This window comes from Piliocolobus tephrosceles, unplaced genomic scaffold, assembly GCF_002776525.5.
Source record: "Piliocolobus tephrosceles isolate RC106 unplaced genomic scaffold, ASM277652v3 unscaffolded_27053, whole genome shotgun sequence".
Taxonomy (NCBI): Eukaryota; Metazoa; Chordata; class Mammalia; order Primates; family Cercopithecidae; genus Piliocolobus; species Piliocolobus tephrosceles.
The window spans coordinates 1-11,964 of record NW_022309925.1 but is presented as its reverse complement, the minus strand read 5'-3'; the positions used below and the strand labels follow the sequence as shown (position 1 = coordinate 11,964).

The 11,964-nt window shown below is 58.7% G+C and overlaps 1 protein-coding gene across 2 annotated transcripts; it reads right to left on the bottom strand.

Moving 5' to 3' along the window:
* Nucleotides 1-829: 829 nt before the first annotated feature.
* LOC113221709 (SUMO-conjugating enzyme UBC9-B-like) lies at nucleotides 830-11,938 on the bottom strand. Of its 2 annotated transcripts, XM_026451033.1 has the most exons (6): nucleotides 11,889-11,938; nucleotides 8,245-8,321; nucleotides 7,968-8,051; nucleotides 6,634-6,706; nucleotides 2,136-2,245; nucleotides 830-1,979 (listed from the first exon to the last, which is right to left on the bottom strand). In XM_026451033.1, exons 2-6 carry the CDS (start codon nucleotides 8,308-8,310, stop codon nucleotides 1,761-1,763), a joined length of 552 nt encoding a protein of 183 aa, XP_026306818.1. In that variant the 5' UTR covers nucleotides 8,311-8,321; nucleotides 11,889-11,938; the 3' UTR covers nucleotides 830-1,760. The 2 variants fall into 2 exon arrangements, with proteins under 2 accessions (XP_026306818.1, XP_026306817.1); XM_026451032.1 differs by lacking the exon at nucleotides 11,889-11,938 and having other exon boundaries at nucleotides 8,245-8,718.
* Between the last annotated feature and the right edge of the window lie 26 nt (nucleotides 11,939-11,964).

The window sequence follows — 11,964 nt, the reverse complement described above, 5'->3', positions numbered from 1 at the left end:
GTAATCCCAGCTACTTGGGAGGCTGAGGCAGGAGAATCACTTGAACCTGGGAGGCGGAGGCTGAAGTGAGCTGAGATCATATCACTGCACTCCAGCCTGGGTGACAGAGTGAGACTGTTTCAAAAAAAAAAAAAAAGAAAGAAAACATTTTCTACCTCAAGGGCCACGTGGACACTCGTGAGGACTGTGGCTTCCTGCCCAGTGGAAAGCGTTTCACGGAACTCCTAGGGCACAGCAGGCCCACACACAAACCCAGGTCACGCCACATCCCACGAGCCAGTTCCAGCAATGGCTCGGCCGACTGAGCGGCTGTGAGGTGTGCAGGGGAGCCAGGCTGAGGCTGGGGTGGCTGCTGTGACACTTGCTCCCTGCCTGGGGCCTCTGTCCCACCCTCAGCCAGCAGGGAGGGCACCTTGCAGACACCTGGGCTGGGCCTGCATCCAGGGAGAAACACATCTCTCCAAAACCAGGTGCTTTCTTTTTTTTGAGATGGCATCCTGCTGTTGCTAGGCTGGAGTGCAGTGGCACGATCTCAGCTCACTGCAACCTCTGCCTCCTGGCTTCAAGCGATTCTCCTGCCTCAGTCTCCCAAGTAGCTGGGATTACAGGCACTCAGCATTACACCCAAATAATTTTTTGTATTTTTATTTTATTTATTTATTTTTGAGACGGAGTCTCGCTCTGTCGCCCAGGCTGGAGTGCAGTGGCTAGATCTCAGTTCACTGCAAGCTCTGCCTCCCAGGTTCACGCCATTCTCCTGCCTCAGCCTCCCGAGTAGCTGGGACTACAAGCGCCCGCCACCTCGCTTGGCTAGTTAATTTTTTATATTTTTAGTAGGGACAGGGTTTCACTATGTTGGTCAGGCTGGTCTCGAACTCCTGACCTTGTGATTTGCCCACCTTGGCCACCCAAAGTGCTGGGATTACAGGCGTGAGCTACTGCGCCCAGCCCAAACCAGGTGCTTTTCCTCATAACCTGTGCGGGCTGGGCTTAGGGTAACGGTGACCCCTTAGACTCCCACTCCCGACCAGGAGATGCCCCTGGAAGGAGCAGGCCTCCGATGCTCATGGTGGCAGGCACGTGTGGGGTGGCTGCAGGGGGAGCCTCCTGGGTCCCCGGCCACTGGGGCCCCCGAGACCCCCTCAGAGGTGTGGGGACCCACGCTGAGATGGGGCTGGGTTTCTCAACACTGCAGGTGCAGCAGTGGGGGTCAGAGCCCCCGACCCACCTTCTTATGGACCTTCCCAGAGCAGCTGCAGAGGCGGCCCCCAGGGCTGGGGACGGGACAGGCATGCACGTGGCGTCTGCTCAGGGCAGGGTCCTCCCTGCTGTCTCCAGCACTATGTGGCTGTTGTCTGCATCCTAACTCACACCAGGCCCTCCTCAGTGCAGACAGTGACCCCAGGACCACGGGAACCCTTGTAGCCACAGCAGCACCTCACAGGAGCCCAGGGTCTATGCGACAGCATCACATCACTGAGCCCTGCTGGGCTGGGCCCCCCAATAGGAGGAACCAAGTATGGGGGGGTGGGGATAAGCAGCAGGGGCAGTGCAGGAGGCTGGGGTCCACAGGAGGCTGAGCAGGTGGACAGGCCCCTCAGCATGGCCTCCTCCCGCACCCACGGCCAGGGTCCTTCCCCTCCTAGTGGGGGCCCAAGACAGCCCCCGTCACCCGGCCTGCTCCCCCACCAGACAGGGCTCCGGCACCGTCCATGCCCACCGCAGACCCTGTGTGCGTCGGTGCCTGCTGCCCACGGGGTTCATGCCCCCCGACCTTCCCCTGGAGGGGGACCCTGGCTGTCTCTAGGGTGAGCCTGTGTGCTCCACTCCCCGCCTGCCAGGCGGCCTTGGCTGGGATGGAGAGGAGCTGCCAGCAGCAGGGCAAGGGCTGCTACTAACCAGTAAATCGTGTAGGCCTCTGCTTGAGCTGGATCTTGGATATTTGGTTCATTTAGAAGTTCCTGTATTCCTAATAGGATCTGTGCCAGAAACAAAAACACAAGACAGGGGTGTGAGCAGTCTGAAACGGAGACACCGTGAGACTCGACCTCAGCCACTGAGAATGACTGCAGACCCGCGCGTCCGGAGGGGAGACTGAGGCAGCCCTGCCCATACGGGTGGCGGAGGCCCCGTACCTGTTTGATTGTGATGGCTGGCCTCCAGTCCTTGTCCTCCTCTAAGATGGACAGGCACACTGTCCCCGAGGGGTACACATTTGGGTGAAATAACGGTGGTTCGAATTTACCTGGAGGAGGAAGAAAGGAAGCGCTGTTTGCAGGCAGGCACTGTGCCCGAGTCATGTCCTTTCCCCCTCCCCACACTGGGCCGCTGGGTTGGTAGCCAGGTTATTTGGCCAAGAACTTTACAAAAACATAAAACTGTGGCCATGAGGAGACAAGAGGAAGACATATCCATCTTTGCACGCAGGGGACAGAGCCCTGGGGACACGGCCGCAGGCCAGAGACGAAGCTGTGTCTCTCCCAGGACAGAACTCCCGGCACAGCCAGGCAGTCTGGGAACACAGGCCCCCGGGCGGCCACGTAACCTGTGGCCCCCACGTCCTTCCCAGCTGGGCCAGACTCAGGGGAGACAGGAGGAGCTGCAGGAGACGTCCAGGCACATAGCCAGGGCCCTTCCAGAGTCAGCGGTTCTGACACAGACCCTCTGCTCCCAGGACACACGGGCTTTTAGGACCCTGTGTTATTTCTTTACAAAAAAGCAAAGAAGTTTGCCACCATTAGCCCCGTCGGGGCCATCACAGTTGATATTCTAGGCTATTTCCCGTGTCTTCCCTGGGCATTCTCCCTCAATGCTACGGAGGACACACAGTGCGGCAAGCCCAGCGCAGCCTGAGGAATTCTCTCAAAGCCAACGCACCGCGAACACCTACAGCTCCCCGAACGCTCGCTCCTACCGACCGCTGCGTCTGCTCCGTAATCCCAACTCCAACACCCACGGGCAGCTTCCTGGACTTCAGGTACCACGGAGACGCACAGGGCACACTCCCTGGAGAATGCAGTGAGGACACCACCGCAGACCGTCCCACGCTGCGACCATCCCACGCTGCAGGAGCCCACAGGCGACACCGGCAGCTGCGTGGCCACCCTGAGTGTGAACACTGGAGTGCGTGCGTTGCTGTGGAACGTGGGGTCACGGCATCGGCCCTCAAGCCGTGCTGCTTCCAGGCTGCTCATGCAGGCTGTCGCTGGCGGATTCCAGCCACTGGGTGAGGTGCACAGCGGCCACTCCGGGGTGCTAAACTGAGCCTCCTGGAGACTGCGGAGCGCCCCTTTCAGCCCGGAATGCTTCCTGGCGACTGCTTCGGAGTCCTTCAAGCGACACGTACAGGCCTCTTCTGCTCGGGGCTTGAGTTTTTACTTTTAAAATTTTTCGAGATGGAGTTTCACTCTGTTGCCCAGGCTGGAGTGACGTGATACGATCTCGGCTCACGGCAGCCTTCGCCTCCCAGGTTCAAGTCATTTTCCCGCCTCACCTTAGCCTCCAGGGTAGCTGAGATTACAGGCACCCGCCATCAAACGTGGCTAATTTTTCTATTTTATTAGAGATGGGGTTTCTCCATGGTGGTCAGGCTGGTCTCAAACTCCTGACCTTAGCGATCCACTGGCCTCGGACTCCCAAAGTGCTGGGATTACAGGTGTGGGCCATCGTGCCCAGCCCTACTTTTTACTCTTCTAAGAGAATCTTTTGGCAAACACAAGTGCCTAATTTCAATTTAATCTGATTTCTCAATCTCATTTCTTCTACCAATCACAACTTACCCACAGAAAGGCAGAGGTGCTGGACACCAGCACCGCCAGGCCCGCCCAAGGTGGAGGCTGCCTCCCACTTCCTCATGGCCTCCAGCTTGGAGGTTGCCACGCTTTGCAGAAGGAACAGAAAGGGGGTGCCTCCTGTCTGGACTGTCCGCCAGGTGTCATGAGGCCTCTTCACTCTTCCCCGTCTGTCATCCTAGGATGTCTGGGCCGTGGCAAGCGGGGGTGACACCAGCAGCCATCTGTGCCTCTGGTGGACACACGCGCGTGTTTCTGTGAACCTTGATTGACTCGTGTGAACAGCCAGGCCCTACAGCATGAGCTCGGCTTCCACCAGCGCGGCAGGCAGCGTCCAGGGGAAACGTTCAGAACATCTGCCTTCTCCGGCAGTGGTTCAGGCTCCCGCTGCCCTGTGCGGTACGACAGATCCCACTGCGGAGGCTTCCACTCTTTGGCAAAGCCAGGCATCCCTGCCGCATTTGCTGGCCGGGTGGAGGCCTCATGGCTGTCTGCCTTCTTACGGATCCCAGGAGCTCTTGGTAGATTCAGGGCGAGGGCTGAGATACGTACATAGACGACAGTGTGCCCACCTGCCTGGCGCCAACTGCAGTCTTTAGCATAGAGAGAGATTCTTAATTTCCATTTAGTCACCGCGTCGGTCTCCCCCTGGCCAGCACTGCAGTGCATCCCCAGTGAAGAGACCCCTGCCTGCCCAGAGCTTGCGAGACGCCCTCCTGGGTCTTCCTCTCCACGCTGTTCTGCTTGGGCACCACAATCCATCTGGAAGCTGTTTCTCTATGGCGGGAGGCAGGGCTCGTTTCTCCTGCTGGAATATCCCTTAGGACTGGTCCTGTCACAGCCCAAGCCACCACCAGCCTGGCCTCCAGACTCCTCACTCTGTCCGCAGGTCTGCCTGCCTGTCTTCTCAGCAATCCCGCAGTCTCTATCACCGCGTCCTGTGGCAGATCTGGCGGGGGGGGGGGGGGGGTGAGGGGGTGTGCTGTGCACCCACAGTGCCTCAGCCTGGGTCTCGCCACCCCTACCGAGAAGCCAAGGCCTCTGCATTGCTGCATTTCCAGAGTCTGCGGGACAGTTTCCACCAAGACGTGCTTGACTCCGGCTGGGATCACACAGAATCCACAGATGGGCCTGGAGAGAAGGGCCGCCTGTGCAACACCGTGTCTTCCCCTCCACACGCAAAGCAGAGCTCAGTTACTGCTCAGGCCAGCCTGGGCTTCCCTTGGAATATTCTACAGTTTTCAGTAGAGAAGTCCTGAACCAATCTTTCGTTGTATTCCAATGTATTTCAAGCTGCTATAAATGGCATAGTTTTAAATCCTTGCTCATTGAAATGATATAAAAGCAGATTTGTGTACATCTCAATCTCTATTGTATTTTTATATTTATTTAGTTTTGTTTCCTTCACCATGTCCCACGTTATTTTTCTTTTTTTGAGACAGGGTCTTGCTCTGCTGCCCAGGCTGGAGTGCAGTGGTGCGATCTCGGCTCACGGCAACTTTGCCTCCTGGGTTCTAGCACTTCTCCTGCCTCAGCCTCCCAAGTAGCTGGGATTACATGCGCCCACCACCACACCTGCTAATTTTTGCATTTTTTTTTTTTTTTTTAGTAGAGACGGGGTTTCTCCACGTTGACCAGGCTGGTCTTCATCTCACGTGATCCTCCCACCTCGGCCTCCCAAAGTGCTGGGATTCCAGGCGTGAGGCACCGTGCCCAGCCTTGCTTGCGCCTCAGCTTTAGTGAGCTGTTGTCCTGGCCTTCCTCGCCACCTCTTCCACTGTGACTTCTTTTTCTCGTCTTGCTGCATTTGCTTGGAATTCCAATAAATGGTTGAACAGAATAAATGAAAGCAGCTCCTCTGTCTCATTCTTGTGTTTTTCCTAATTAAAATAAATCATCTTAATATCCACTCATGGTTAAAAAAAAAAAAAATCAAACAGCAAACGACAATCCAAAATGAAGCAAGTCTCAGCCGCGTGGTGCCGTCAGCAGCCCTCGAGCTCCTCCGGTCGGTGCCACCGTGGAAAACACTTGTGTGTCTTGAGCGAGCTGCAAGGGAAGCTTTTACACACCGCTCTCGCCGCGCCGTGGCCAGGCACTCTCTAGGTGCTGGGCGCGTGTTAACGCGTGGAACTCACCACAGACAGGGCCCGCCGATTTCCAGCTACGGGAGGGCAGGGACGCGGCAGCCCTCTCCTTCCTCTCCTGAGTTTTGCTGAACTGACTGAGATCATTAACTTAGCTGTAGGCTTGATATCGAACCCAGCCTCAGCCCCTTCTTCCCACGCCTTCTCTGCTGTTCACCTACTCTACGCCTGCCCAGGCTGCAGACACAGCCACAGCTGGGAGACAACGTGAGAGACCACAGGAAGAGCGGTAAGAAGCTGGAGCAAGATAAATCCTCAGAGGGTGAGACTCTGAGTGACGGTCCTTCTGCACATCCATCCCGTCCAGGGCCGGGGTCTTGTGGGCACCAAATCCTCTGTCTTTATCGCCCGTTACCACTGAGGGTCCAGGCACTCCTAGCCCAGGAGCTCCAGCCTGGATCTCACAGCCCCTCCCTCCACAGGACTCTGGAGCTTCACAGCCAATTAGCTGGGATGAGAGACTAAGTCTATTACGTGCACCGCCCACCCCCGGAGCTGGAAACAGACTCGAATCTGCAGCCTGAGCCGGGGATCAGGGATCAAAGCCGACCTCCAAGTCTGTGATCTTCCTCCCAGCTCCACGTGGATCGCCCGGCCCAGGGCGCCACGGCCACAGCCAGGGGCCTCTTTGGAGAGGACTCCAATGCCCACAGGACCAGGCCGACTTCCAGGACACAGAACAGTGAGCTACTTACATTTTGGTGGTGAAGACGGATAATCATCTTTGAAAAGCATCCGCAGTTTAAACAAGCCTCCTTCCCACGGAGTCTGTGGGGAAACAAAGTGTGGTGAGATGGCTGCTCGCCTGCCTCAGGCCAGCCCAGAAGGAAGGGGCTCGCTTCTAGGACACAACTCCCAGGACTGCCAGGACACCGGGGCCAGAGTCCCACAGAGGCGGCTCCCAAACCAGCCTAAAGCCTGGACCGGCCCCACCAAGACGACTGTCAGGACCTCTGCCGTGCCCAGAGAGTGAGTCGGAAAGGCCCTCCTAGAAAGGGGATGAGACGGGTGCCGGGGGCTGGGCCGCGGGCGGCGGGTGCCACACACTGGGACAGTGGCACCAAGAGCACAACCTTTGCCCCAGGGGTTCTGCAAGCCCCGCCCCAGATCCTGCCTGGACGAGGCGCCTTTGCCACCCACAATCCGACACCACTCCCGTCTTCCTCGGGGCCGCACACCTGCGTCGCCGTAACGTGAAGAGCAAGGGACATTCTCAGCAGAGCCTCAGACAAGCGACAAACTCAAGTGACACCATGTCTCAGGCAAAGCGGAGACCTGCTGGGACTGCTCAGCTCAGGGGGACTGAAGCTGCTTTGAGTTTCAGAGGGAAACCCAGAGGGTGGCATGGGCCGGAGGGAACAAGGCCTCGGGCAGGACCAACACCTCAGGGCTCTCTCCTTCCTTCAGGGTTCACGAGCATGAAACTTATGTGCACGCCGGCCTGGAGTCCCCGGCCAAGTGTTTCATGGGAGCCGGGCAAAGAAGACAGGCACACGGGCCGCCCTGCTGGCCACAGACACACAGGGGGCCCCGAGCAGGCATCCTAGGCTGCTGTCGCCAGTCCTGTGCCCCAGGAGGTTCTCTAGGAGGCGGCTTTACGCCGGGGTGGCTCTCCGGCAAACCCAGCTCCCGTGACCTGAGCCACACCTGGAAGGACATAGCAGAATCCTGGGTTCTAGCCGGCAAAGGCTGCCCGCCCCTCAGGCCTGCTCCCAACACACACCAGAGCCCCCTCCCCTCTGCCACAGCTCAGCCCTGTGCCCAGCCAGGCCCAGCCTGCTTCCTTCTCAACCAGAAATGCCCTCGGCGGGGACACAGCTGTCACCCCAACCTTGCCAGCACCACCTTCTGAGCTCAAGTCCCCACGGGGCGGGGGCCAGGCCACAGCTGGGGATCTGACCTCTTGTCCGCAGCCTGTGACAAGGGCGGCCGTCACAGACGGCAGGGATCTGAGCAGTTTCCCCGTGGCGCTGCCACACGCATCTGTGGAGCCCCGACAGGCTGGAGGCTAGCAGCACGTGCCTCTTACCCCTTTCTTCCCTGGAATGGCGCACTCCCAGTTCATGAGGTTCATCGTGCCATCGGGATTTTTTGTTGGGACAGCTACGAAACCCTGAGAGAAAACAACCACAAAAGCACATCAGTGCGGTGGCATCTTGTTTGACCAAAACCACCGCGGGAACCAGCCCGAGAGTCCCACCAGCCCGACCCAGGCATGCGACCAGCTCCCTCCCAGCAGGGAGGGCGGAGTTTCAGCCGAGGGGGGCTGTCCGCGGCATTGCACACGGGAACGAAGCCCTCCTTACAAACGGGTGGTCTTTCCTCCATGCTTTCCTCTCCTGGGCGAGTCTGCTGAGGGCGATCCCCGACATGTTCAGAGTCCCTGGAACACAGGAGGTAGAGCACGGGGTCAGGAGAGGCGAGCGGGCTGCTGCCGCCCCGCCACGTGCACACGGCCTGCAGTGGGCAGTCTTGCGCCTAACAGGCGCCAGCTCGGCCCAGCAGAGACTCTCCATGAGTGGCTCCCAGATCACCAGGTGTGGGGGGCAGGTAGGACCCCTTCCCCATGGCCCCCCCCCCCAGCCCCGGTCTGTGACACGCGCCGCAGCCTCTGCTCCACGGTGGAGACGGATGTTCAGAGGCTGGGCCGCTGTGGCTGGGCGGTAGCTGCCACCCTGTGGAGGCTGGCGTGGCAGGGTCCTCACTGAACCGTCAGCTGGGAACTAGGTAGGGCTGGGTCCCTGCCTTACTATCAGGCGCTCGGAACTGAGACTCAAGCCGGGCCAGGGGGACACCTAATATTCTTTTTTTTTTTTTTTTTTTTGAGACGGAGTCTCACTCTGTCCCTCAGGCTGGAGCGCAGTGGCGCTATCTCGGCTCACTGCAACCTCCGTTTCTTGAGTTCAAGCAATTCTCCTGCCTCAGCCTCCCGGGTAGCTGGGACTACAGGCGCCCGCCACCACATCCGGCTAATTTTTGTATTTTTAGTAGAAATGGGATTTTACCATGTTGAAGACAGAGCGGAACAAGTACCACAGGGCAGAGGCTCAGCCTCGCTGAAAGAGGAGCCCCCCACAGGGCCACTCTTCCCAGACCCTGCAGCTGCTAGCATGTCGCTGTGGCTTCAGGGGACAGACGAGTCCCGTGCGGCAGGGCAGGAGCGTGGGGTACGGGACCAGGTCCCTGGTCAGAGGCAGCGGCACACACACCAGATTCCAGCTCTACACTTCTGCACGGGACCTCAGGGGCTTGGCACCTTCACCTTCTGGTTCCCAGCGGGAGCCTGTCGGCCCGCACTGTCCCCGGGGACACCAGGCAGACAGGGCCAGCAGCCTTGACACCACCCTCACCTGTCACCCTACTGGTGGTCACCTTTACCATGAAAAACAGCACTCAGGGTACGAAACCTGCCAGAGAATTCAAACCCAAGTGTGCGTTGGTTTTCAAAGTCCATGGGAACACTGACATTACCTCCAAGTCTGGTATCTCAACGCCAAACAAAGGCCACCTCGACAAAGCTGGGGGGCTGCGCCAGGCCTTCTAAGCCGTGGGAGGCCGTCCCTACAAGCGCCCTGGTGACCTGGATGGCGCCCGCACCTGTGCAGGCCCACGAACCTCACACACCTCACAGCTGCAGGAAGGGGCCAGGTCAGCAGCTCCACCTGGGCCGGAGCCGCCGCAGCCTCACCTGGCACTTGTTGGGGAGGCATGGCCCAGTCCCCAGCAGACCCACTGAGGAAGGAGCTCCGAGAGGCCCACATTCAGGTTTTGGGCGGCACAACGACTTCCCGAGGCAGCAAAGCAGAAATAAGGGGTGGGGCTGGGATCAAGGAAGCCCAGGCAGGTCCAGTGTCGCCAGGGAACCAGGGTGCTGGAAGCCAGGCGGGGCTGCTAGAGCCGCCTGCCCTGCAGGTGGATTTGGCTCCTTTTCACCAAACACAGATCCTCAGGGCAGCCTGAGAAAAATCAGGCAAAGGAACCCAGGTGCTCCAGTCAGCAGGTGCTGGCATCACGAGAGGGTGACAGGGGCCATCCGGGCACTGGCCTCCAGCTACACGATGAAGTCCAAGACAGGAGCCCTGGCTGGAGGCAGCCCCAGACTGGGCCCCACCGGGATGTCCCTCCCCACGCCCTCCTCACGGGGATGCAGAGGAGCCCACAGGCCGCCTGCCCTCTGGACCATTTGCCCTTCCCCATGCCCTTCTCTAAGTGAGGGTGGGGGGAAGCCAGGGGCCAGACAGGGAGAAAGTGGGGGACACAGCTGGGCTGAGCTGTGGGCAGGCAGGGTTCAAGCCCAGAGCGGAGTGCAGCTCCCGCCAACCACGGTTTCAAGGCTCTCTCTGCACGTGTCTCCACCCTCCATTTCCACATGGAGCGGCCCAGCTGTGGCTTGAGGACTCACAGCTCTCGCTTCCCCAGCCCCAGGGTAAGGCTTCACGAGTGGCCACAGCCTGTGCCTGGTGCGGTGCAGAGCAGCCTGGCGAATGGCCGTTTGGAGGAGGCACGACCTCCCAAGTGCTCGGGGTCTGAGCGGGGCCAGGAATCAGGCAGGTCTCTGAAGCCCCAGGCCACTGCTCCAGACACTGAAGGACCATGGGCAACACGATCCTCACAGCCAGGCAAGGCCACGCCACAGAGAGGCCAGCCAGGCCTGGGACCCTGCCACAGGCAGCCCTCCTGCTGAGGACCGGACAGAGCCACCTAGAGGCCCCCGTCCCAGCACCTAGTTACTGCTGTCTCAGATCACTGTGCGAAGTCGTGACGGGTGCTCCTGTGAGACCTCCCGCCAAGATCTGGCTGACGTTGCTGTATCCCCTGCCCCAAGCACTCAGCACCACGGGGTGGTCTCACAGGAAACTGCCCCGTCAGGGCAAGGAGCCACAGGTGCACACCCACCCTGTCTTAGGCAGGAGCCAGGCCCCTCCCCCTGCTCCTCCTCCTACTGGCCTCCTGGAGAAAGTGGCCAATCTGTTACAATGTAATCACAACACAGACCAAGCATTCAAAATCCTGCTGAAAATCGAATTTGCCCTTCCAAATTAACAGATAAGCACTAAGTGAATGGCTAGCAGTTACTAGACCCTTCAGAGCAGGAAACTTTTATGACGCAAAGACAAAAACAACCCTCATCTATCAGAGCCAAGCAAAGCCCAGATACTGCAGCAACCGGGACAGGGCCAAGCTCTCCAGGAGCGCCCCAAAGGTCTGCCTTCTGTCCTCCTGCTGGGCACCCGCGACCGGCTGAGCTTTAGCTTCTCGGATCACCGCCTAGCTCTGCTGGCTGACAGCACCGACTTCCGAGCAACTTCCTGGCTGAGGGTGAGCAAAGCACTCACCTCCCACAACTCCACCGCACTCATCTCCACAACGGGTGGTCGCCACCACGGCTGGAACAAGCAGCCTGTAAAGGCCCTCCTGCACCCAAATGCAAACTCTCCCAGGCTTGGGGAGGTATTCCCTTCTACAAGACCCAAGCACCTGCAGTCAGGAGACGCTCACCTGGCCGCACTGATCTGCCCCAGGCCCCCAGGATGTTTCTGAAGCAAGATCCCAAACCCTGACACACCACACAAGCGCACACCAGCAACCACCCAGTGGTCTAGGAAAGGGACCTCTGAAGGAGCAATCAGGACAAACTTAGGATCCGTCCTGTCTTCCGCTGCACAGCTTCTCTACCCAAACGCAATGTTTCTTGCTCTTCAAGAAACATCTGAGGTAGGTCCTATAAAAGGAAACAAACCGAACTCCCCAAAGACAGGCACTTTGCAAACAGAGAAACTAAGCGTAACTTCCAATTATATAAACGAAACCACTTCATTCTGCCATTCAAGCGTGACTACAGGCCATGATCACAAGCTCAGCTAATCATTCGCTTACCTTCCTCCCACGCACGTTAACTACCAGAGCCAACCACTATTCAACCGGTAAAAACCCATCCCCAAAACAATACCACTCTCCCTCCAGCGAGGCGTTCACGTTCAGGGCCCCAGCAAGCACCAGGGCAGCATCTTCAGAGGCGCAGGAAA